At 43.2% G+C, this 24230-nt stretch overlaps 2 protein-coding genes across 6 annotated transcripts in view; one reads left to right on the top strand and one right to left on the bottom strand.

Annotated features, from left to right (window-relative positions):
- FAT1 (FAT atypical cadherin 1) overlaps positions 1-9420 on the bottom strand; it is a 124483-nt gene extending 115063 nt beyond the window's left edge. For 2 of the 5 annotated variants that reach the window (XR_009006494.1, XR_009006495.1), the window contains exon 1: positions 8550-9420. The gene's annotated coding sequence lies outside the window, so the exon portion shown is untranslated. Of the gene's footprint in view, positions 1-5805; positions 5945-8549 lie in introns of those variants that run through there. The other 3 variants (XM_007173985.3, XM_057537225.1, XM_057537226.1) reach the window with 3 other exon arrangements.
- Positions 5928-24230, top strand: part of LOC130706172 (uncharacterized) — an 86271-nt gene continuing 67968 nt past the window's right edge. Inside the window, exons 1-2 of the mRNA XM_057537500.1 lie at positions 5928-6345; positions 6655-6786. Coding sequence (XP_057393483.1) covers positions 5928-6345; positions 6655-6786 — 550 coding nt within the window. The remainder of the gene's footprint in view (positions 6346-6654; positions 6787-24230) is intronic.

Below are 24230 nucleotides of genomic sequence, written 5' to 3'. Positions count from 1 at the left end.
CTTCCTCTCCTTAAAATGTTCTCTTCCCCTCCTCTCTCTTCCTGCCACATCTCCGAAGAGATGCGACCCACCCAAGCTACAAATAAAGACACCCTTGATGCCATAAAACTCTGCCTCTCCTGCAGCTCTTCCCCAAATCGTCCCTCACACTCAAGTGCCCCCTCGCTGCCGCCGCCTTCAGCCGTCCACAAATACACACAGGTTCTTCCCCACTGAAAATAACCTTCATTCAAACCTGCACTTCCTTCAAGCTAACAGCCTATTTCTCTCTTTCTTATGTTTGCAAAGAGTTTGAAAAAAGTAGTTTCTCAGTGCTACCTTGACTTCCTTAGAACTCCCTCCACTAAAGACACTGTTTCTACCCTCAACTGTTCCACGTGACCTCAGATCCACCCAGGCAACAGAAGCAGCTTCTTCTGGTGTCAAAGGCGAATGTCAAAATTAATGCCCTATTCTCCGTACTCAGCCTCCCTGACAATCTCCCATTTGACACTACTCACCCTCCTCCCCCATATGTGTCCTTCATACTGTCACAAACTGCCTAAAACAAAGAGGTATCCACACAGAATGTGTAAAGGATGGACAACACTAAACTTTCCTGATTCTCTCCAATACCCTTTTATATGCTACACCAACTCTTTCACCTTCCAGTTTGTCACTACAAATTTCTTTCAACTCTTTTCACACACACACATATTGTTACCCTTAAAGACATCAACCCCTCTGCCCTTATCATAAAGGATCACCGCAGAAGCCTGCATTCCCCCCTAACCTCCATCAAGGGCCATGGAACACCCCCTCGAGATACCTTCAGACTTAAGTTATACAGTGTCTTCACCCACTTCCCACTGCAAAATAGCTATTCCACTGAAAATACATAGTAATTTCCTACGTCCTTGAAGAGTTTCGCCACTTCCCAAATCACCAAGTTTGCAATCTAAGAAATCAAATAAAAAAGCAGCTGGAAGTCATAAAACCTGTGATCTAGCCCAGGCTTTGTCACTAATCATTTGTGTGACTTCAAGGAAGTTAATTAATCCTTGGATTCCATTTCTTTATTTGAAAAACTAGAGACTGTACTAAAATCTTTACAGCTTCCTACCCTCCACAGATACACATTCTTTCTCCACCTCCTTTTCCTCTCTCTTTGTACACACACACACATACACACACACACACACTCCAGAAATTCAGGATTTCTATGACTTTTTTTTTTTAATTAATTTTTATTTATTTATTTATGGCTGTGTTGGGTCTTTGTTTCTGTGCGAGGGCTTTCTCTAGTTGTGGCAGGCGGGGGCCACTCTTCATCGCGGTGCGCGGGCCTCTCACTATCGCGGCCTCTCTTGTTGCGGAGCACAGGCTCCAGACACGCAGGCTCAGTAATTGTGGCTCACGGGCCCAGTTGCTCTGCGGCATGTGGGATCTTCCCAGACCAGGGCTCGAACCTGTGTCCCCTGCACTGGCAGGCAGATTCTCAACCGCTGCGCCACCAGGGAAGCCCAGGATTTCTATGACTTTTTATCTTAAGTGTCAAACCTCCGTATCTTAAAAGTCATCTAGACTTGACATTTCTTTATTTCTCAATTTCTCACAACTGCTCCTCTTCCATTTCTGCTGCTGCCACTTAGTTCATATTTGTATTTGTTCAAGCACAGCATGTGAACCGCCTTTTGGTATTCCTGCTTTCTTGCCCCCATACTATTTAACCTAAATACTGCAATGAAATTAGTCTCATTAAAACTTCTTTGTAATGTCACTCCATAGTTTGAAATATGCAGTGTTTCCCCTTATCCTTCGGATTAAGTACATCCATCTTAATCTTGTATTAAAGATCTCTGACAATCTGACCTCTACCTACTTTCCCAATTTAATCTTCCACATTACTTCTATTTCAAACCAAAAAGGTGTCCTTCCCACAGGCTTGAAACCACCAAGCTGTCCTGAGCCCATGACACTACCTAGTGGCGGAGGCTCTAAACTTGCAGCATCGCCACCTTTCTCTTCGAAAAGACGCAAACATGGCAATTTTATTTTTTCCTGCCCTTTACTCATCACACACAGTTTCGTTATTTTCACCTTTCTCTTCAACATTTCTTTCTTTCCTCTCTTCTTAACCTCCATAAAAGTTATCTTCTCTATCTTTATAAGCCAAGGTGAGCCCAGGTCATAGATTTTCTGTTTTCCCTACGCAAAGAAAAAAAGGCAAGCCATAAGCCATGTGAAAGAAGGATTAAAGAAACAATGATGATAAACCAACCAACCCTTTTCCAAAAGATTTCTCACCATTCATCAAACCACAAATCAAGTCACAACCAAGGGTTTCTACAACTTGCTTTACGTGTATTTCCTCTCCGTGAATCACTGTCTCCTGATTCACGCTTCCCTCAGACCTCACCCTATCCTAATATCCACCTAGCTCACTGAGGTACTATGATGAACTACCCTGACCCACCAGATGGATCTCTCTTACCACACTGGAGATAACTGTTTACTTGTCCTTCTCCCCTGCCGGACTGTAAGCTCCTTGAGAGCAGGAACCCTGCTTTGCTCACCACTGTTTATTGCATCTGGCCCAGTGTTTGGCACAGAGGAGATCCACAGTTGTTGGGTGCATGAATGGACAGACGGATGAGGATTAGCAATGGAGAATGGAAGGCAGGACTGAAGGGTGGGATGGGGCGGGGGATAAGGAGGGATAACATAGGAAAACAATACATCCATCGCTGTAAACTTAACAGAGAATCCAGGTGCAACCACTAGGCCAGTAACAACGCTGCCGATGGGTGCCCTGCAGAAGGCTCTAATTTCCAGCAGCTCAGAAAGAGGTCACCAACCACCTCAAAATGCTTCCAAAGTGGCTACAGGCGATGCCAGATCAGTGTCCCTACTGCAGAGCTTACTATGAAGCATCATGCTTGAATATTCTATGAAGATAAGAATTAAATAATCATCTAGTTTCCTAAGTGGTCTATAGAAGACATTTAATTATAGATTTATCTCCACATATATAATAAACCTTTGGAATTAAGCAAGAATTTTGGTAATATATTTAAATCTGGGACTTAAGGAAAAGAAAGATCATTTTTAAAAAAACTTTATTATGTGAAATATACAGATTCCTCATCTGATTGAATACATTTTTGAAATTAAAAGTTCCTCCCAGACATGAGGAGAGAAAAAACACAACTTTCTGCTCTTGGTTAAATGAATTACCTGCATCGCTCATTTCAAAAACTCCTTACCAGTGCCTAAGGACAAACTAACAGTTGCAAATTAAACAATTAGGTGAGACAAAAAGACAGTTTGGCTTCATCAACTATATAATTTGGTCAAAAGAAAGCTTACCTGCTGCAGTTTCCCACTCATACAGATTAAACAGACACCTGGCCTTATGGCTTCCTGCTATTAAATCAGGTCCTTTAGGCCACAAATTAGGCCACGGAGACAACATTTAATGCAACAATAATGCATTAAATTTGATTTAGTTTATTGATTCTATGTAAAAACAGCAAAACTTGGATGGAAAACAGGTGGCAGTAGACTTGTTAAGGGAGTTAAAATAATCTGTAACATCCGTTTCACTTCTAGCATTCAAAGAAATGACTACTTCGGAGACGACTCGAGAGCTAAGTCTAAAGACATACACTAGGAAGGCATGGGATCAGGGGGAGGAAAACAGTATTAGTTTGCATATAATTTTTAGATTCCTCTTTTGGCACCTGACCATAACATGGATTTAAATGGTCTACTAACATGGTGCAAACCCACTAGGTGTACTTCTAGTGACTAATTAAAAGATACAAATGAATAGATATGCAGGTGGCCTGAAAGATTTTATGAAGTCCTCTAAGAATTTCACTTCTTTTCAGAGTGACAAAGAATTTGGTTCATTTAAAATTTATTTATTTATTTATTTTTGGCTGTGTTGGGTCTTCGTTTCTGTGCGAGGGCTTTCTCTAGTTGCGGCAAGCGGGGGCCACTCTTCATCGCGGTGCGCGGGCCTCTCACGGTCGCAGCCTCTCCCGTTGCGGAGCACAGGCTCCAGACGCGCAGGCTCAGTAGTTGTGGCTCACGGGCTTAGTTGCTCCGCGGCATGTGGGATCTTCCCAGACCAGGGCTCGAACCCGTGTCCCCTGCATTGGCAGGCAGATTCTCAACCACTGCGCCACCAGGGAAGCCCATGGTTCATTTAAGATATTCATTTTTCAAGTAATGGGTACACAAATGCACACTTTATTCAAATCAAACCCTACTATGAACGTGTTAAATGCCATGTTTGACATAATTGAGTTATGTTCATTGTTGTTTTTAAAAATTATGTAATGTTTTAAGCACTTTTACACCCATCTTAAAGCTTAAGTATATAGTAAAGAAGGGGAGATAATAATTCCACTTGTGGAACCAGAGAGCTGTCCTAAAACACAAAGCCAAACATCAGAATTAACCTATATACCTGGAGAAACACACTTTATGAGTAACCGCAGTAACCGGATGTGCTGGATAACCACAACGCTAAGAGTAATATGAAAAAAACATCACCATCACCTAGTTTTAACACGTGCAGCTATCTTAAACTATTGAAACCTATCTCTGAATGTATGACGCCTCAAGAATCCGCTTTTGTGAAAGATATTAATTGAAGATCATTTGCCTTTTAAATCTTTTCCGATGTCAGTCACTGTAAATAGGAGTTGCTTAACAAAAGCTATTTAATGAAATCATAGTTCAGACACATGAAGAAAAAAAAACCTCTAACTGCACAGAAAATATTTATGAGTTTACTTTCCTAACGCATACAATTGCGTCCTTGTTTTCAAAGCCCCGCAATTCACATCAGTGGGAACAAAAAAATTCTTAGAGACAAGAGAAAGTTAGCTTCCTAGAGAAAAGCACTTAAAGAAAAAGCACTGAAGAACCAGAATCTCTTTAAAAAAAAGATCTTAGAAGTTTCTTTAAAAAAAGATCTTACAAGTTTCTCTTCCAAAAAAGAAACAAACGGATAGCACAGTTGCAAATGTTTAGCCCCGATATTTATCAATCTCACCTATGCTTAACTACATTCAACCAGTTACAACTCAAACCTCAGGGCAGCACTCCTTCAGGGCACAAAACATCTAAAAGAACTCGGTGACTCCATTTCAAAGATCCCATCCCTTAGCAGTTGGCCTCTCCTTTCATCACACCTACGCTGTGAATATCTCACAAATCGCAAGAAAGTAGCCGCGGAGCGAGATCAGATAAGTCTTTAACAGGCACGCGTGTTACCGGAGAGAAGAAAGTGGAACGCGCGTGTGAAGTTTCCGAGCTCCGGGCGAGGCGGAAGTTCTCGCCCCGAGGCCGCCGGGAACCCAGCGCCGCGGCTGCCGCTTTGATTTCCAGCAATGGCTCCGGGGCCAGAGCCGGTGCAGCCGGGGCCGCCGCCCGCTCGCAGCAGCAGTCGGGTCGGTAATTACCATTCGGGTCACGTCGCGCCTTATCCGCTCCCGCCCATCCGCCTCCCCCCACCCACCCGAATCCAGGGCCTGCCCTGAACTTTCCAAGTGGGCAGGCGCCTCGGCACCACCACCGTCCGGCGGGTCTCTTTCTTTCCATCCCGCCCCCGGAGCGCCGGGGGGCGCTCGGTCCGGGGCTGGACAGTGAGGGGCAAGCTCCCAACGAGCCGGAAGCCCGCCACCCGGCAGAAGCAAGTTGCTCGTCCCGCGGGCACATACGGCTTCGGCCCGGCCGCGCAATGGCACCCAGCGCGCCACTGCGCCCCTCGCCCACCGCCCTCAAGCCCCAACTGGTTTCCTTCAAACTTACAGCAAAGTTAGCCCGAAGCGGCGGCGGCGGCGGCGCTCTCGGGGGCGCGCACCTCGCCGCCTCAGCGCGCCCCCGAGCGGGGTCCGGGTCGGCCCGGGGCCTCACTGGCTCCGCACGGCCGCATGGTATCTGTGCCCGCCCGCCCTCGCTTTCCTCGCGCCCCCCTCGGAGGCAGCGCCCCGCCGCCCGCGAGCCCCACTCCAGACCCGGCCGGGGCAGCCCCGGCGTCTCACGCACCCGGCGCCTCACGCACCAGGCGCGGGATATATCCCTCCGCTCGCAGCCACGCCCGCTCGCGCCGGCGCTCTTTTCTCCCGCGCAGAAACTCGACCCGACTTTCCCTGGCAGCCGGACTCCCAGTCCGCGGGGTCCGGGCTATGACGCCCCGCCAAGGGTCAGGGATCTCCCAGCAGCTACAGCAGCCAACTCCTTTCCAGGAGACCAGCGAGTGCCCAGGACGACCTAGCGACACCGCGAGGAACAGATTGGGGCCCACTCTAGTGCCGAGGTTAGTTATGGCCAGCACACGGATTTGTGCAGGTAATTAACAGGAGATGCTCCCTGCTAGGAAAGGGGTAACATTAACTTAGCTAAAAAAAAAAATGAAAAAGAACTAAGGACTAAAGAAAAAGCTTCCCACGCCTCCCCCTTTAGATTCACGAGAACCTTCAGGGAATTCCTAAATCTGAATTTGAATGCCTTGGCTGTAGGTCTGCAATTGCTTGGTGGAATAAAATCTTCCAAAAGGTCTCAAAAGGAATGCAGTTAGATCGGAACCTACTTCCTTTTTCAATCTACACTAAAATCCCGGGAAAGTGAAAACGCTTCCTTCGCGACCTCTTTGCGCAGAGCTGGTTAGACCTCGGAAACTCCCCAGCCGTGGTTACGAACCCCAACTCCCGCCTCCGCCGGCGGACACCCCGGACTCCCAGGTCTGCGGGACAAAAGGCAGCGGTGCCGTCTCGAGCGCTTTCCCACGCGGTAAGTACACCCGCAGGCTGTGAACGCAGTCTAACGTGAAACTACAACTTCCGCAGGGAGAAGGGGAAACCCCGGGCGTCCAGACAGCCCACTCGGGGAACTCCCCCCACACCCGAGCTCGCAGTCCGGGCATCGCGGGGCTGTGAGCCGGTCCTCAGCGCGGGCAGGGCTCCAGGCGCCGGCTCAGCGCAGCCCGGAGTGCTCCCGGGCGTTGGGAAACAGCCCGCAGAAGAGGGCGGACTTGACCTCGGAAAGTTTGTGCAGCTCGAATACGTTAACGCTGTGAGGACAAAGAGAGATGATTTCCCTGGAACCGGTGGAGGGGGCTGCTGGAGTATCTACGAGGCAAATGGGGGTGAAGGGGTCTAGGGTTAAAGAGAGAATTTTCTTACTTCAAAGTTAATGCAGTCTCCTCTTACGCCATCTCAAAGAAGGTGATTGGGAGGGAAAAATGTGTCTAGAAGGTCATGGCTGGGAAGGAAAAATAATGCCTGCAGAATGAGTGTGCTGATTCGTAGCACTAAGAGTATGTGGTGTATTCCCTGCGCGTTATTTAGAATACACACAAATTCACACAGCCAGCAAACATCCTTCAAACACTTCGCCACGGCAAAGCGCTCCTGGAGTTACAGGTCAGTTTCATACATGGAACACCTCGAAAGTAGGTTACCTGGTCTCCAAGCTCAACTCGTTCGTGCCCCTTGCCGAATTCTAACTCTAAACAAAACACAATCACACACGAACGCCAACAGTTTGTTGGGGCGGGATGCGGGGGGCGGGGGAGGAGAAGAACAGTAAAAGGTAGAAAGACACCATCCCATAACGTAAGATCACAAGATTTTTTAAATGACACAAAAGAATTCCTGGAGAAAATTACCATTCACTAATAACTAATAACGCTTACTTGGACTAAAACATCTGTTTGGAAATCCCGGTTTGCCAGGTCCACTGAAAACCTAATTGCCTGAAAGAAGTTGCACTTCGTCGCCAGAGGAACAGCCGAGAGCCAGAGATGGAGATTTCAGAGTCCGGTGCTGCCACGTTTTTACTGATCCTTTAGCCCCAACGGAACGAAACAGAGGTGCCTTTTTGCTACCAGCTAATTACCTTCACATGAACAAGAAATGTAGTACAAGCTCCACGTTTGTCCTCTCAATAGTCGATCCTCGCTAACCCAGTACCCAAAGGCTCTAGAAAATGAGGGGGATGGGTTCCCGAAAACAAAAAAACCTTTCCGCCAGCACTGCCTCTGCAAGTCCACCCAAGCTGGTATTTGTATATTAGATATAGAATGGGCCGGAGTGGGTGGTAAGTGAAGGCTAGGGTGACGGCGACGGACCTCACGTCCACGTCCCAAGAGCGCCCGGCAGGTCCAAGTTCGCGGTCCGTGCGGAACCCCGCAGGGAGCGCGCGCTTTGCCGGGTGTCCGTACTAGAGGGCGCTGCGCCACTGCAGATCACGCGGCACCCAATGCGCCCTCCCTGGGCACCATTTCTATAATAAGTTACATTCGAAATAATGCACAAACAGCATAGCTTTTCAAGTTCTTTTGAACAGTGCTTTGTAAGTATTTTATGAATTCCAAAACCTATGCGTACTGATCTTTCATTCCCGAGTCAAGCACAGCCAGGGCGGGTGTGCAGCTCGCCGAGCGGAAAGCCGGTAGGATGCACACGCTTCCCTGTACTAGTCAAACACCCCACGCAATTTCATTAACGTTTAAACTTAAATACGGAAAGACTTGCACTCAAGAAAGAACTCACCCGTCCAGCCGAGTCCTCGGTGCTCTGCTTTAAAGTCCCGGCAGCTCCGTAATCGCCACGCGATTTGGATATTTGTTACAAGCCGTGTATGAAGTACCAACTTTGCTTCCCTCCGATCTTCAGCATGTCGCCAACGAGAGTGCGATCCTCCCGCGCCGCCCAGGTGGCCGCATCTCCGGAGGCTTCCGTCCTGGGGGAAACTTGAGCAGCAAAAGGAGGCGAAATGAGAGTGCGCGAGGGCTAGAGAGAGGGCCGAAGAGAAACCAAGTTTGTCAGGACTTGTCCGGGCAGCGAGCCGCCGAGTTTAGGAGTTGCGGCCGGGAGCTGCGGCGGATCACTGCCTCTTTCCCCACTCCCTCTTGCCTGGAGGAGGTGGGGGAGGGGAGGTGACGTCAGCGCCCCGCCTAGCCCCCACCCCGCCGCCTGGATGGGATTCTCCCGCGGGGTCCGCCTCCTAGACAGTAGCGGCCGCGAGCTCGGAAGCTCGGCCGGCTCTCCTGCCGCAGCGGTCTCCGCGGCCGCTGCGGTCCCGACAGTGAAGCGTCTGGCCCTCTCCACCCCGCCGCGTCTCCCGGGCTCCGCCGAGCGCTGGCGTTCCTCGCACTCGGCGCCGGGGCGGCCCCGCGGCGCGCACCTCTCCGGCTGGCTTTCTCGCAAGCCCCCTCCGGCCGCGTTTCCCAAGCCTCGAACTGCAGGTGATGCTCTTCCTCTTCTGCAGCTGAAATTCGTCGCGACGTGTCGCCTGCCGGGTTGTTGCAGGGCGGAAGCACGAACAGTCTCTGCGGACTAGCCTGGACGACTTGTACTTTGTAGCCCTCCAACTTTAGAATGTGATCTAGTTTAAATACTTCTCGGGCTCTAGCGCTGTTTGCGGTCTTTCTGTTGAAAATCACGGAGCCATATTTTAATGTTCAAATCCTCTCCAAAAGCGCCTACGTTTTTAGACCGTACTCTGAAGCGTACAAGGATCCAAGGGGTGGAGGGAGAGGTGGAGGAGGAGCCAATTTCTAATGTTTCTTACAAGTCATCCATAGTGATGGGGGCCAGTACACAAATCAATCGTCTACTCGTACTATAGACTAAGACAAATGCAAACGCTGTTGAAGTTGAATTTGTCAGTGAATACGTCCTTTCTACGTAAGCGACCAGACTCCAGGAAAAAAATCTGCTCTGGAATTTTTTTTTTTTTAAACGCCGCTAAAATACCAAAATAAAATCTCAGTAGCGTGAAATTCCCAGGGAGCCATTTCTGTGAGTTGACACTGTCCTCAGAAGGTTAGCATTAAAATTCCCTGGGAAAGGGCAGGGGGCTGGGAGCGGGTTCTGTTAATACCTTTGCAGCCTTTGATGTAAATCTAGCGGTCAGTTTAGCTGGCTGTTTTCTTTGAAAGGCAAAGAGCAAAACCCCTAGGACACAGGAAACATGGCAAGGAGTTAAAGAGTTAAGAGAAAAGAAGATTGTGTTGGAGCATTGGATGTGCTTAGCCTTAAGGAAGTCATACAACTTCTCTAAATTTCAGTTTCCTCGTCTGTTTCACCTTGTAAAAATGTGTGTGTATTTCCATTCAAAAATATTTATTTGCCAGGGAGGCAATGCTCAAGCAGGCACCACTTTTCCCCAGCATCATATACAGTGTCTAGTAAGCACATAGGAGTTCATCAATAGTCGTTGTCTTACCCTCCCTGGTTCTTTGCAGTGTCTGTTTTCTCATCTATACAATTAGGAAGAGTTACAAGGAGGTTATCCCAACTAATTTTGTTATGGAAAGGAGAGGAGGGCACCCAGAAGGTGCCAGATTCCTGAGGAGGGAGGAGGAAATAAAAGGACAGACCGACTTGAAAGGCCAGCCTGTTAGTGCAGAGGACAGACCTCTCATGCTTCACTATTTCATCTACACAGGCTCACTCCTTTTATGTCAATAGTTGAAATTAGAAATTGACTGCATATTGTTAAGTTTTTTATAAATAATACACATAAGGGCTTCCCTGGTGGCGCAGTGGTTGAGAATCTGCCTGCTAATGCAGGGGACGCGGGTTCGAGCCCTGGTCTGGGAAGATCCCACATGCCGCAGAGCAGCTGGGCCCGTGAGCCACAACTACTGAGCCTGCGCGTCTGGAGCCTGTGCTCCGCAACAAGAGAGGCCACGATAGTGAGAGGCCCACGCACCGCGATGAAGAGTGGCCCCCGCTTGCCGCAACTAGAGAAAGCCCTCGCACAGAAACGAAGACCCAACATAGCAATCAATCAATCAATAAATCTTTAAAAAAAATAATAATAATAATACACATAAGTTCCCCCAGATGCTGCCGTGCAAGTCAGTTTGGTTTGCTATACTCATCTTTAGCGTTATCATAGGTAAATCAAATTATTTCCAATAGAAAAAGAAAAAAATACAAATGAGAGGAACTTATATATAATAATTGATGGTATTAATAGAAATAGCTACTTTTTAAAAAAACAAAGTGAAAGGGGCAGAAAACTTTTAATAAAACCTCTAGACCTGCACCGTCCAATACCATAGGTAGCCGCTAGCCACAAGTGGCTAAGTAAATTAAAAGCCAGTTCCTTGGTCTCACTAGCTACATTTGAAGTACTCAGTATCCACTTGTGACTAGTGGCTGCTATGTTGTTCAGGGCCAATGAAAGAACATTTTTATCATGACAGAGTTCTGTTGGACAATGCTGTTACAGACTTTGCTATTGTTTTTGGAAGGCTACATCAAGCATTATATTACAATTGCCATGCATCCAACACTGAGTCAATTCCAAAGTTAAAAAAAAACACCAAAAAACAGAATCACAGAAGGATTCACTCATTTCACAAATATTTATCAAGTACCAACAACAATATGCTAAGTGAAACTATAAAGGACTCAAAATTTAATGAGTTAGGTGTGTTTGGTGATTAAGAAATATTAACATGGCTTAACATGGCCTTTTCGTTGCTTTCAATCATTGCTGAGTACGAAAACCAGGGGGAATCACTCAATTTAAAGCAGAAGAGAATTCTATGACATTTTAAAGAATAGTCCTAGAACTAAATAATTCTAAGTAGGCTGACTGACTTCCGTCATCCCACCCTCTCTGTTCCTTTTAACTGCTTTCTCATCTCCTACACCCCCTTTTCCCCTACACTTCCTGAAGATGAGGCACTGTTCAGCTGCCTCCACTTCTCCATACTTTGGAATTATTTTATCCTTTGCATTTAAATACAGCTCTCCTTTGCGATTGCTTGTACTCACCAAGGGAGCCATTAGAACAGACAACTAGTCAATCTGGTAAGAATCAGTAGTGGTTAACTATGGGTATGAATATGTTCATTTCCCTGGTCCCTTCCAAGTGCATTGTAACAAGGGCTTTCTTAAAGCTAAACCTTAATCATAAAATTGTATTCTAATGGTGAAATTCCAGATGCCAGTGCCAATCGGGAAAATATTTGGAGGCATTACGCAGAATGGCTAACTACTAAAAAAATTAAAAAAATAAAAAATAAAGTTTACCATCATTTCTGGCATACATACATAGTGGAAAAGGCTGGTTTGGACCTTCTGTCCCTACAAATATAAGATCAACATCCCCATGTGGTTTGGAAACAGATTCTGCTGGATAAGTATCATGCTTGTGATGCTTTCCTAGCTCGGGGATTGAAGGATTCCACGTGTACCTTTCTAAACAGTAAGCGATGGATCATGCAGAAACTGTTGAAATACTTTCTCAATAAAGGCAGTAAAAAGAACATTAGACTCGAGGTCAATAAATCTGGTTTGAGTCTTTGCCACATAAAATCTAATGTACTTGGTTATTACTGAATTTTGGGAGTCTCACTTTCCTTTATAAAGGTGCATTTCTAAAGTGATCTCAAACAAACAAGGAAACAAACTGCCTCACCTGTTGTGAGAGATATAGTAAAGAATGAAGATAACAAATACAGTATCATTATTCTCCTCAAATTTACTCACTATTTCTCACCCTACCACTCCCTCTCAGTTGTGAGGCTTTGTAGAACCAACAGTAATAAATAACATAGATATAATGCCAATTATAACCTAGGCTCTGTTCCAACTTCTTTATATGCATCATCTCATGGATTTCTTACTAAATTCTATAGGGTATTAGCGATTATACCCTACCTGCATGTTCTAAATGAAACAGTGAGGTTGAGGTAGATTAGATAACTCATGCTGGGTCATATTTTGGACTGAAACTCAAGGCTGACTGTCTTCATAGCCAACACGCTTGTCAATATAATACACCAGCTCCTTATACCCTACACCTCATCTGCACCCTTTATGAACCAAGGCCTTTGTCAGCAGTGTTGTGGTTTAAGAAGCAACCTAAGAGGAGTAGAGTATCAAAAACTATCAAATGATGGCTGGAGAAAGATGCTCCTTTCTAGCAGCTGCACCAAATATGGATAAAAAATTGTTTAAAAGTGGGTCCTTTAATCACAGAGGGAGAACACCACTGATTGTGTCTCGTAATAAATATGTAATACATTCATTATTTGTTTGGCTTACCTATTTTCCTAGGTAGATATGCATACTCTGAAACACATTTCTTTTCAATTTGAAATCATTGTCTGAATTTTAACTTGTATAGTCTGAACAGCAGAAAAATACACACCAATGATTCTCACTGTATTCTGACAAGGACTATCTCATACGATTTCATGATCAGCATTTCAATTTATACTCTGTTTCCTTTTCCTGGTCTAGAACCACTAGGGTTGCTTTATCTCTCCAATTCGCCTTTCTCTCTTTAATTTATACTTTTCCATATGACAAGATGGGAAATTCCCTCTATCTGTACTTTTTTTTTTACTGTTAAGATACTATCCCTTTTCCTGGTAGAATTTTTTTGGTCATAAAAACTAATCTGATATAGAGTCTAAGAGGACCCCATTCGGGAAACAAGAATTGTGATAGTCCCCCAGCCTCCTTTCTCTAACAGATGATCTATTTAAGCCCATCATGGTAGTTCTGTACCCTTTGTCATGAACATGTGGGCCAATTGTAGCCAATGAGCTATTAGAGGATGTTTACTGGAGGCCTCTGGAAAAAAATTTCCTCCTCCTAAGGAAGATCCACAAGAGACATTATGTCTCCCTATGGACACTGTCAGGTCAGGATGTCATGCCTGGGACTGCTACCACCATCTTACTTGCAGAGGATGAGGCCTAACCTGGGAAGGCAGATGAGGGCTCTCAGTGAGGTTGAATCAACTATCTCTGAAGGCCATCCCAACTCAACACTTCTTTTTATGGGACGGCATAAGTTTTCATCTTACTTAAGCTGGGTCGTGTCAGGATTTGGCTTATTTGTACCTGACATCATCTCCCACAGCTAGGTCATCCTTCTTTAAATGTACAAGGAATTATTTGAAAGAAAAGATAAATGGATGTACCTCCTCAACTTATTGGTCAATAGGAATTGAGACTGACTCTACTGACAAAATGGAAGGACTCTTGGAGTTTTCCTTTAATGGTGAAAAAGAAGTTTTTAGATGCAAAACGATACAGTCTTGCAAACTGCCCATTTCTCTACCATAATTAAGACAAAAATAAAAATTTGAAATTTTATTTGTTCAACTAAAAGATACTTCTTCATTCCTACTGTTCTTTCCTCTCAAGTGTCCAAAAATATTTCTAGATATTTTCCAATATCTTTGTTAAGGAACTCCCAGAAGTAATTTCTTAGAATCTATGGTGAATGTTAAACAAATTTTGATTTCAAATAATTATCTAAGGATAAAGCAGTCAGCTGGAATGCCCACTGTCAGTAAATCCCTGACATTTGGAATTTGAATCTATTTGTACCTCTGATTGCCAGTATTGAATGCCAAGCCAAAAAGTGAAATCAGTTTATATTCACCATGGCCCACTTTTTCTACACTTTGCCCTTTATTTGAAATAGAATTATTAAAAAATTTTTAAATTAAGATGTGCTATGGTTACACAAAAATAAACTCAAAATGGATTAAAGACCTAAATGTAAGGCCAGACACTATAAAACTCTTAGAGGAAAACATAGGCAGAACACTCTATGACATAAATCACAGCAAGATCCTTTTTGACACATCTCCTAGAAAAATGGAAATAAAAACAAAAATAAACAAATGAAACCTAATGAAACTTAAAAGCTTTTGCACAGCAAAGGAAACCATAAACAAGATGAAAAGACAACCCTCAGAATGGGAGAAAATATTTGCAAATGAAGCAATTGACAAAGGATTAATCTCCAAAATTTACAAGCAGCTCATGCAGCTCAATATCAAAAAAACAAACAACCCAATGCAAAAATGGGCAGAAGACCTAAATAGACATTTCTCCAAAGAAGGTATACAGATTGCCAACAAACACTTGAAAGGATGCTCAACATCACTAATCATTAGAGAAATGCAAATCAAAACTACAATGAGGTATCACCTCACACCAGTCAGAATAGCCATCGTCAAAAAATCTACAAACAATAAATGCTGGAGAGGGTGTGGAGAAAAGGGAACCCTCTTGCGCTGTTGGTAGGAACATAAATTGATACAGCCACTATGGAGAACAATATAGAGGTTCCTTAAAAAACTAAAAATAGAACTACCATACGACCCAGCAATCCCCCTACTGGACATATACCCTGAGAAAACCGTAATTCAATAAGAGTCATGTACTGCAATGTTCATTGCAGTGCTATTTACAATAGCCAGGACGTGGAAGCAACCTAAGTGTCCATCGACAGATGAATGGATAAAGAAGATGTGGTACATATACACAATGGAATATTACTAGCCATAAAAAGAAACGAAATTGAGTTATTTGTAGTGAGATGGATGGACCTAGAGACTGTCATACAGAGTGAAGTAAGTCAGAAAGAGAAAAACAAATACCGTATGCTAACACATATATATGGAACCTAAAAAAAGAAAAGGAAATGGTTCTGAAGAACCTAGGGGCAGGACAGGAATAAAGACGCAGATGTAGAGAATAGATTTGAGGACACGGGGAGGGGGAAGGGTAAGCTGGGAAGAAGTGAGAGAGTAACTGACATATATACACTACCAAATGTAAAACCGATAGCTAGTGGGAAGAAGCTGCATAGCACAGGGAGATCAGCTGGGTGATTTGTGACCACCTAGAGGGGTGGGATAAGGAGGATGGGAGGGAGACATAAGAGGGAGGGGATATGGGGATATATGTATATGTATAGCTGATTCACTTTGTTATAAAGCAGAAACTAACACACCATTGTAAAGCAGTTATACCCCAAAAAAGATGTTAAAAAAAAAATGAGGATGATCTGTAAAAAAACAAAACAAAACCGGATGTGCTATGGTTGAAGATAAGGTGCTGTATACGTCAGCTTTGTTGTTTTGTATGTTTAGGAAGGAAGATAGTTTGCCTCTGGCGCTTTCCTGAGCAACAATTTGTAAAAAGTCTCTTCTGTGTGGTTAGGTGTAGGAGAGACAAAGAACGAAGGAATCTTCCTCTTATTCCTTCCCCTCCACTTGATGTTTATTCTGGAGTAGCATTGAAAAAAATTATTCATGACACTTGTTAAACACTAAGGCAGACTTTAATCAGGACCATTGTGATAGGTGTAGGGTCTACAGAGGTGGCATTTTTGCAGCAGGAAAGAGAGACAACTTCGAATGCAACAAGGAAAAGTGGGGATTTATACAAGGAGCAAGGTGAGCGTCAATGGATAGAAAATTACAAAGAGGAGAACATCAGGGGCAAAAGGGGAATCTGGCTAAACCGACCTGACAGGATTCTTGCTGAAGGCAGGCAGGGTGATCAGATATTACCTGGGGGATGCTGAGAGAAAAGAAAATTTGTCAGATATCCAGGGTGGGGAATCCTGGTGAAACCAACTGAACAGGATTCTTGCTACAACTGGGCGATGAGGCCCGGTAAGGATGGACACCAAGATCAAGGTCAAGGGGCTTCAAGGAGCCTGTCTAGAATTTGGTCAAGGAGAGAGTGCTTGTCAGTAGCAGGTTCCTTCTGTTCTTTCTACTCTTCTGTAATTGTTTGTTTTTTTCCTGAGAAAGCAAAGAAAAGAAGAGGAGCAAGTGTTATTAATCAAGCATCTGAGACTGTCTGAGTCTCAGCTGTAATATTTGCAGGTTAACGTTATTCGTCGTTGTTAGTCTGTGTCGTTGGTTTATAAAAAAGCCGAACTGTTTAAGGAGGTTGAGGTAACACACAGATGGGTGAAGGCAGAGTACTGTGGAAGAAAAGAGTTAAAAGTCAGAGGGTTTAGATGAGCTTTCTACCTCTAATATTCTCTAATGTTTACTGGCTGTGTGAGCTTGACGAGTTACTGAGCTTTTTAAATAGCAGTGTGATTAGCTGAATTCTAAGATGGGCCCCATGATGGCCAACTCCTGACATTCACACCTTTGTGTTATCTCCTCCCATAGCTTAAACCAACCAGTGTCAGTTTAACAGTAGGATGAGCCAGAAGTGGTGGTATGTCACCTCTGAGATTAGGTTATAAAAGACAGTGATCTCCCTTCCTCCCTCCCCTTCTCTCTCTGTCTCTGTCTCTCTCTTTCTCATTACTTGCTCTGGGGCAAGTCAAAAGCCCACATGAAGAAGGAACTGAAGGCTTCTTCCAACAGCCACCTGAGTGAGGCCTCCACAAGCCTTCAGCTGACGGCAGCCCCAGCACGCATCTCATTGCAGCCGCCTGAGGGACCCTGAGCCAGATCGACCAGCTAAGCTGCTCCTAGATGCCCCACCCTCAGAAACTCTGCGAGATAATTAATGTTATTTTAAGCTGCTAAGTTTTGGGGGGAATTGTTACTCAACAGTAGATAAAGACCCTTTGAATAATGCCTTTCTACCAATAATATAGTGAGGACTCAGTAAAAGCATGGATCAGAAAACACTTGGTAAACCTTGAAGTACGACATTTAGACCCAAATGAATAGAGTGGAAGAAAGTGTCTAGAAAAGCACTATCCAGAAGATCTTTATGTGAAGATGGAAGTGTTCTCTCCGCACTCTCCTGTGTGGTGCTGTTGAGTGCTTGGCATGTGGATAGTGCAAAATGAGGAATGGAATGTTTAGTTTTATTTTATTTTAATTCATTTAAATGTACATAGTCATAGGTGGCTAATGGTACCATTTTGGACAGAACGGGTGTGGAGGTTTCTAAACCCACAAATGACTATTCCAAAACAGAGTCAAAAAGAGCACAGTACATAAATATCAGGATTATGTTTTCTTCTCCAATTATGACTTTTCTAAAGGAAAACGTGTTCTTTATGTGATCCGGAGATTATGGATTGAGTTAAATTAAGCAATTATTTCCTTCCTTATGTAAAAAAAGGGCAATACATTTTGTGAAACTGGGTTTTCTGAGACCTCAGGGAGATTTACTTTTGTGTGTATGTGTGAAATTTATTAGACATGAAATTACAGATTCAATTGACTGTCCCACACAGTTGGCTAATTTGCATGATTAATTGAAGGGGCATGCAATGAACCAACTGTGCCCGCAGTTACCCAGACTACACAGGGCACTGCTGATTCATCCACCTGGCGGGTGAGAGAGAGTTAATAACCTGGGTGTTTCTTGACACCACTTTACTCAGTGATGTCATTTGGTAAATATGTAACCCCAAGTGCAAAGCAACTACTCTTAATTACTTGCAATGACAGTTAAACCTGACTAAAGATATACTTCAGTGTATACAAAATTGTATCAGTTAAGGTTTGTAGGATGTCGTGTATATTACCCTGCTAAAGTAGGAATGTTGAACTGGATTTTCTTATTCTTTCTAAATGTTGTCCGTTGAATTGTGCTCTGCAATATAGCTGATTGTCACTTAAATGTTGGCAATATCATAAGTTCCTATGTCATGTCAGGTTATGTCTTTCGTCCACAAGCTTGCAGTCACGTTATTGTAAGATAACTATTGCGGCTCCCGACGTCGAACAAAGCAGGATGAAGGAGAGCTGGCGATCCCCCAGTCATGGAAAAAAGTAAAAGTGGATCCTTATCTCATACTAGACACAAAAAGTTTCTCTTGATGAATGAAAGATGTTAGGCTGTAAGGCCCATGGTTTTTTTGTTTTTTGGTTATTTTTGGCCTTGCCACGTGGCATATGGGAGCTTAGTTCCCCGACCAGGGATCGAACCCGTGTCCCCTGGAGTGGGAGCTCGGAGTCTTAACCACTGGACTGCCAGGGAAGTCCCCCAGTGGTTAAAATATTTAGAAGAAAATATAATAAAATAATTTATCTGGGGCTGTGGGAGGGTTTACTACATAAGACAAAATGTTCTAGCCATGAAAGATTGACAAATTTAATTACATAAAAATTAAGAACCTCTGCTTATCAAAAGACACCATGTTGAAAAGTAAAAATGTAAGCCATGGACTGGGAGAATACTTATGTAACAAATATAATTGACAAAAAATGAGTATCTTTAATGTAAAGAAGTTCTACAAATCAATAAGAAAAAGACTCAGTAGAAAAATAGGAAACTTTCAATAGAAAAATGGAAAAAAAGAAACCTATGAACCTGTGTTTCAGGCAGAGGAAGTGTGAATGGTGATTATTTTTGTAATGGGTTAAATTGTGCCCCACCCCATGTCCTAATCCTTAGATGTCCATGTCTTAATCTTTAAAACCTGTGAATTTGACGTTTTTGGAAAAAAGGGTCTTTGCAGATGTAATTAAATTAAGAATCTCGAAATAAGATCATCCTGGATTATTCAGGTAGGCCCTAAATCCAACGACAAGCATACTTGTGAGAGTCATTCAGGTGAGAGACCCTCAGAGCTAAAAGGCTATATGAAGGCAAAGGTAGAGATTGGAGTCACGCAGCCACAAGCCAAGGAATGCCTGTGCCACCAGAAATCAGAAGATGCACAGAAGGATTCTTCCTGAGGGCTTTCAGAAGGAGCACAGCTCTACCAACACTTTGAGTTGGGACTTCTGGCTTCCAGAACTGTGAGACAAAACATTTTTGTTGTTTCAAGCCACCCAGCGTGTGGTGATTTGTTACAGCAGCCCTAAGAAACTGATACAGTACATAAGAAGAGATACTTTCATTAGTTATTAGACAAACAAAAGTTAAAACCCCAATGTAATACCCGATACACAAACCATATTGGCAAAAATTAAGATGTCCGATCATATGAGAGGTGGTGAAGATATGGCTCAACAATAACTCATACCATACTGGTAAGGTTGTAAATTGGTGCAACTACTTTGGAAAACAGGAAAACAATTAGGTATTACCTTGTGAAGATGAATCTGTACGTATCCAGCAATTCTACGACTAGGTTTCATGCAACCAAGAGGGACTCAGAAACGTGTAGACAAGGAGATATCTATAAGAAAATTCACACCCACTTTGTTCATTGAAAACAAAACCTAGAAAACACACAAATGTCCAGCAAGAGGGGAATGAATAAATAAGTTGCATCATCTTCACACTATAACTTTACACAGGGCCAGTGAATGTACCATAGTTACATGTAACAACATGAATGATCCCACGCAGCACAGCATGTGGGATCTTAGTTCCCCTACCAAGGATGGAACCTGTGCCCCCTGCAGTGGAAGTGTGGAGTCGTAACCACTGGACCACTAGGGTATTCCCCTGAGTGATTTTTAGAAATATAGTATGGAGTAAGAAATAGAAATTGTAGAAAGTTTGCTCAAAGTCCAGCAAAACAAAACAGTATGTTACTTATGGAAATATACATAAGATGTAGCATATTCATTTTTTAAAAAGGGATAGTGGTTACTTGGAGAGAGGAGGCTGGTGATGGGATAGGGAGATGTATGCCGGTACAAGAATATTCTGGTCCTGAGATGGGGAATGGGTCCCTAGTTGAGTGTATTCATTTGTGCTTATTAATTAAAAATATGTTACAAAAGTTCTTTTTAAATATATTGCTATTAAAAATAATATCAAAACAAAATTAAAAGTAAAGAAGAATGCTATAATAATTAGGGCTACGCAGAGATCATCCATAACCTCAAGCTGTCAACGTGTCTGTTGAATATCGTTTTGACAGGTGTCTGAAGAGATGGAGGGTAGCAAGAATGGATATAACCTCACACACAGAAATAGAAGGAAATAAAATAACCCTGTGCATATATGTTGAAGTGAGAATAGCTGTTATAGCAGGCAAAAGAGAAATGGGCCATCGATGAGAGGAAGGGAGATAAGACTGCTCGGATGAAAGTCTGATGCATCACCAAAGCTTTCCCAGATACTTAAAGTTCTGAGAGTCATGCTTTGAGTAAGGATGACTTAGTGGGATGAGCACGGCAAGGCAGCCAGGTGCTCTTAGAGAAAAAAAAAATTCGAAGTTTCAGAGTGTACACTAGGATACCTCCCCGGGCCTCATCGCTAGTGTGCATGTGGATGTAACCTTGCAACCTGAGCTTGTGTCAGCTGTTCTAAATGAGTGCGTGTGAAGGTGGGCAGAGTTCAATCTTGTACATGTATGCTTAGGTCTTCACTGCAAAACCCCAGGGCCTAATAAGGTTTGCACATTCACTTCTTGGCTGTGGGGAATTATCCTATTTGAAGCGTGCCATCTGTTTCCAGTTGGGACCCTAACTGATACAAGCAGGCCTATTAATTATCTCTCTCAAACCAGCTGTTGGCAATCCTAGGCGTGGTTTCCTGGCAGCTATTACCCTACACTACTTGCCTATATTCCCTGTAAACAAAGGTGTCGGTATAGAGCAGTGATTCTCGAAGTGCCTTCTCAGACCAGCAGCTCCAGCCTTACCTGGGAACTTGTTAGAAATGCAAAGATCACCCACCCAAGGCCTACTGAGTCCAAAACTCTGGAGGTGGGCGGAGTAACCTGTTTCAAGAAGCCCTTCAGGTGATTCTATATGTGTTAAAGCATGAGAACCATTAGCAAAAGGAACTCACAATGCAGCATCTTGATGATCATCTTTTATGTTCAAAATAAAAATTTTAGCTCCTTAAGGTGCATAACATGATGCTTTGATATACATATATGTAGTAAAATGATTACTACAATCAAGCTAATTAACATCTCCATGTCTTCACAGAGTAATTATCTTTTTTTGTGTCTGGTGAGCAAGCACCTCCCAGGATCTAGGTTCTTAGCAAATTTCTAGTACACAGTACAGTATTATTCACTGTAGACACCATGCTGTACATAAGTTCTCTAGAACTCATTCATCCTACATAACTGAAACTTTGACCTTTATCTCCTTTGACAAATATCTCCCCATTTCCCCCACCTCCCCACTCCTGATAACCATCATTCTATTCTCTTCTTCCGTAATTTTGACTTTCCTAGACTCCACATACAAGTGAGATCATGCAGTATTTTACTTTCTGTGCCAGGCTTATTTTGCTTACCATAATGTCCTCCAGGTTCATCCATTTGTTGCAAATGGCAGGATCTCTTTCTTGCTAAAGGCTGAGTGATATTCCATTATATGTACCACAATTTCTTTATCTGCTGAATTTGTTTTCATACCCTGGCTATGGTGAATAATGCTGTAATTAACATGGCTAAGGTACTGATTTCATTTCTCTTGAATATATACCCAGGAGAAGGATGACTGGATCGTATGGTCATTCTATTTTTAATTTTTTGAGGAACCTTCGTACTGTTTTTCATAATGACTGTACCAATTTACATTCCCACCAACAGTGCGCACGGATTCCCTTTTCTCCACACCCTCTCCAGCATTTGTTATCTTTTGTCTTTTTGGTAATAGCGCTCCTAACAAGTGTGAGGTGATATTTCATTGCAGTTTTGATTTGCATTTCCCTGATGATTAGTGGTGCTGAGCATTTTTTCATCTGTATGTCCATTTTTTTCATTGGATTATTATTATTATTTTGCAATTGAGTTTTATGAGTTCCTTATATGCCTTGGGTATTAACCCCTTATCAGATATATGGCTAGCAAATATTTTCTCCCATTCTGTAGGTTGCCTTTTCATTTTGTTGATTATTTCCTTTGATGAGCAGAAGCTTTTTAGTTTGATATAGTCCTTGTTTATTTTCACTTTTGTTGCCTGTGCTTTTGGTGTCATAGCCAAAAAAATCATTGCCCTGATCAATGTCAAGGAACTTTTCCCTGTGTTTTCTTCTAGGAGTTTTACCTGTTTTAGTAAGAACTTATGTTTAAGACTTTACTCCATTTTGAGTTGATTTTTGTATATAGTGTAAGGTAAGGGTTCAATTTCTTTCTTTGTATGTGGTTATCTAGTTTTCACAGCACCATTTATTGGAGAGACTCTCTTTTGTCTATTGTGTATGCCTGGTGCTCTTGTTGAAAATTAGTTGACCCTATACGCTTGGGTTTATTTCTGGGCTCTCTATTCTCTTCTGTTGGCCTATGTGTCTGTTTTTATGGTAGTGCCATATTGTTTCGACTACTATAGCTTTGTAATAAAACACAGCCTGAAGGGAGGAAGGAAGGGGTTATTAGAACCCAGGAAGAAAGAGTCAGGTTTGGCCACCTTGAGAAAGCAGTGACATGTCAGTGAAGGACACAGGCAATCCAAGGTAAATGCACAGGAAGGGAAACAGGAGAATAAATGTCCTGACCTCAGTAGCCTCCCTCCCTCTATCTTCCACCTGAGCACCCCATGGGAACAAGAGAGCAAGGGAGGCCTTGACGCCATCCCCATGACTCCATCTCTGGGGCACAGAGCAGAGTGTAGAAGGGTAGAGGGGCAAGTGAAAGGTATTAGGCATCTTCCAATCCATGTCTTTTATTTAGCAGCCCTAACTGCAAATGTGAGTTGAGGGAGAGGTGATGGTACCAGAGACAGGTAACACACATTTCAAGTTCTTGTCTCATTTTCTGAAATCCTGTTTAGGACATAGCACAATCTGAGTTAAGATGACTGAGACTTATGGAATTCTCCCACACTGTAGAGTAGAAGAATTTAGGAGAGAAGCTTAAAAAGTAGGGGGGAAAATTTTCCTCTAGATGAATTTAATGTGGGACCAGTCTCAGGGGATCATTATACCATTATATTAAGTGACTCAAGGCTATATCAACAATGTCCTAAATAGATTACTTTATTGGAGATTAATGAACTGAGTGATCCTATTGAAGAAATTTTTGTTTGTGATCATCATCTAACTCTACAGGCCATACCCTTTCTAAATTTGGTAGTGAGAGAAAAAAAAAAGAAGAAGAAACAATTTCAGTGTGTGATTATTACTCTAGTTGCAGTAACAAGGCAAAGGTAGACCAGGGTCTAGTAGCTTGAGTCCAAGAAAGAACTTGGTAGCTTATTGGGGAAATAGGGTTTACTATGTTAATTTGTGGATTGGTTACCAAACCTAACTCTGTGACAGTGGGCAGAGAAATGCTAGTTACCTTCCAGCAGGACTTACTGTTTCAGGGGGTCCTTGAGAGGATCTCAGCTACTCCTACTACTTTCAGTGCTTTGTTGAGACCTGATAAGCCAATGTCGCAAGTGGATGACGTAACCGTGTTTGGGAGAATGTTAGAGCTCAAGGAACGGTTCTCTAAAATTCTCTACATCTCAGATAAGGACTAAAAATTATCCTTTGAAAAACTACCGTTTTGTCATGACCTCGTAAATTATTTATAGCATTATGTTCCAAGACTGCTACCACTACCACCTGGTCAGCTCCCAGGAATTAAGGTCTTCTTAGGCTTCAATATTTAATGCTTATTGCACAG

Source organism: Balaenoptera acutorostrata, chromosome 21 (genome assembly GCF_949987535.1).
Source record: "Balaenoptera acutorostrata chromosome 21, mBalAcu1.1, whole genome shotgun sequence".
Classification (NCBI taxonomy): Eukaryota; Metazoa; Chordata; class Mammalia; order Artiodactyla; family Balaenopteridae; genus Balaenoptera; species Balaenoptera acutorostrata.
This window is presented reverse-complemented; position numbering and strand designations above follow the sequence as displayed.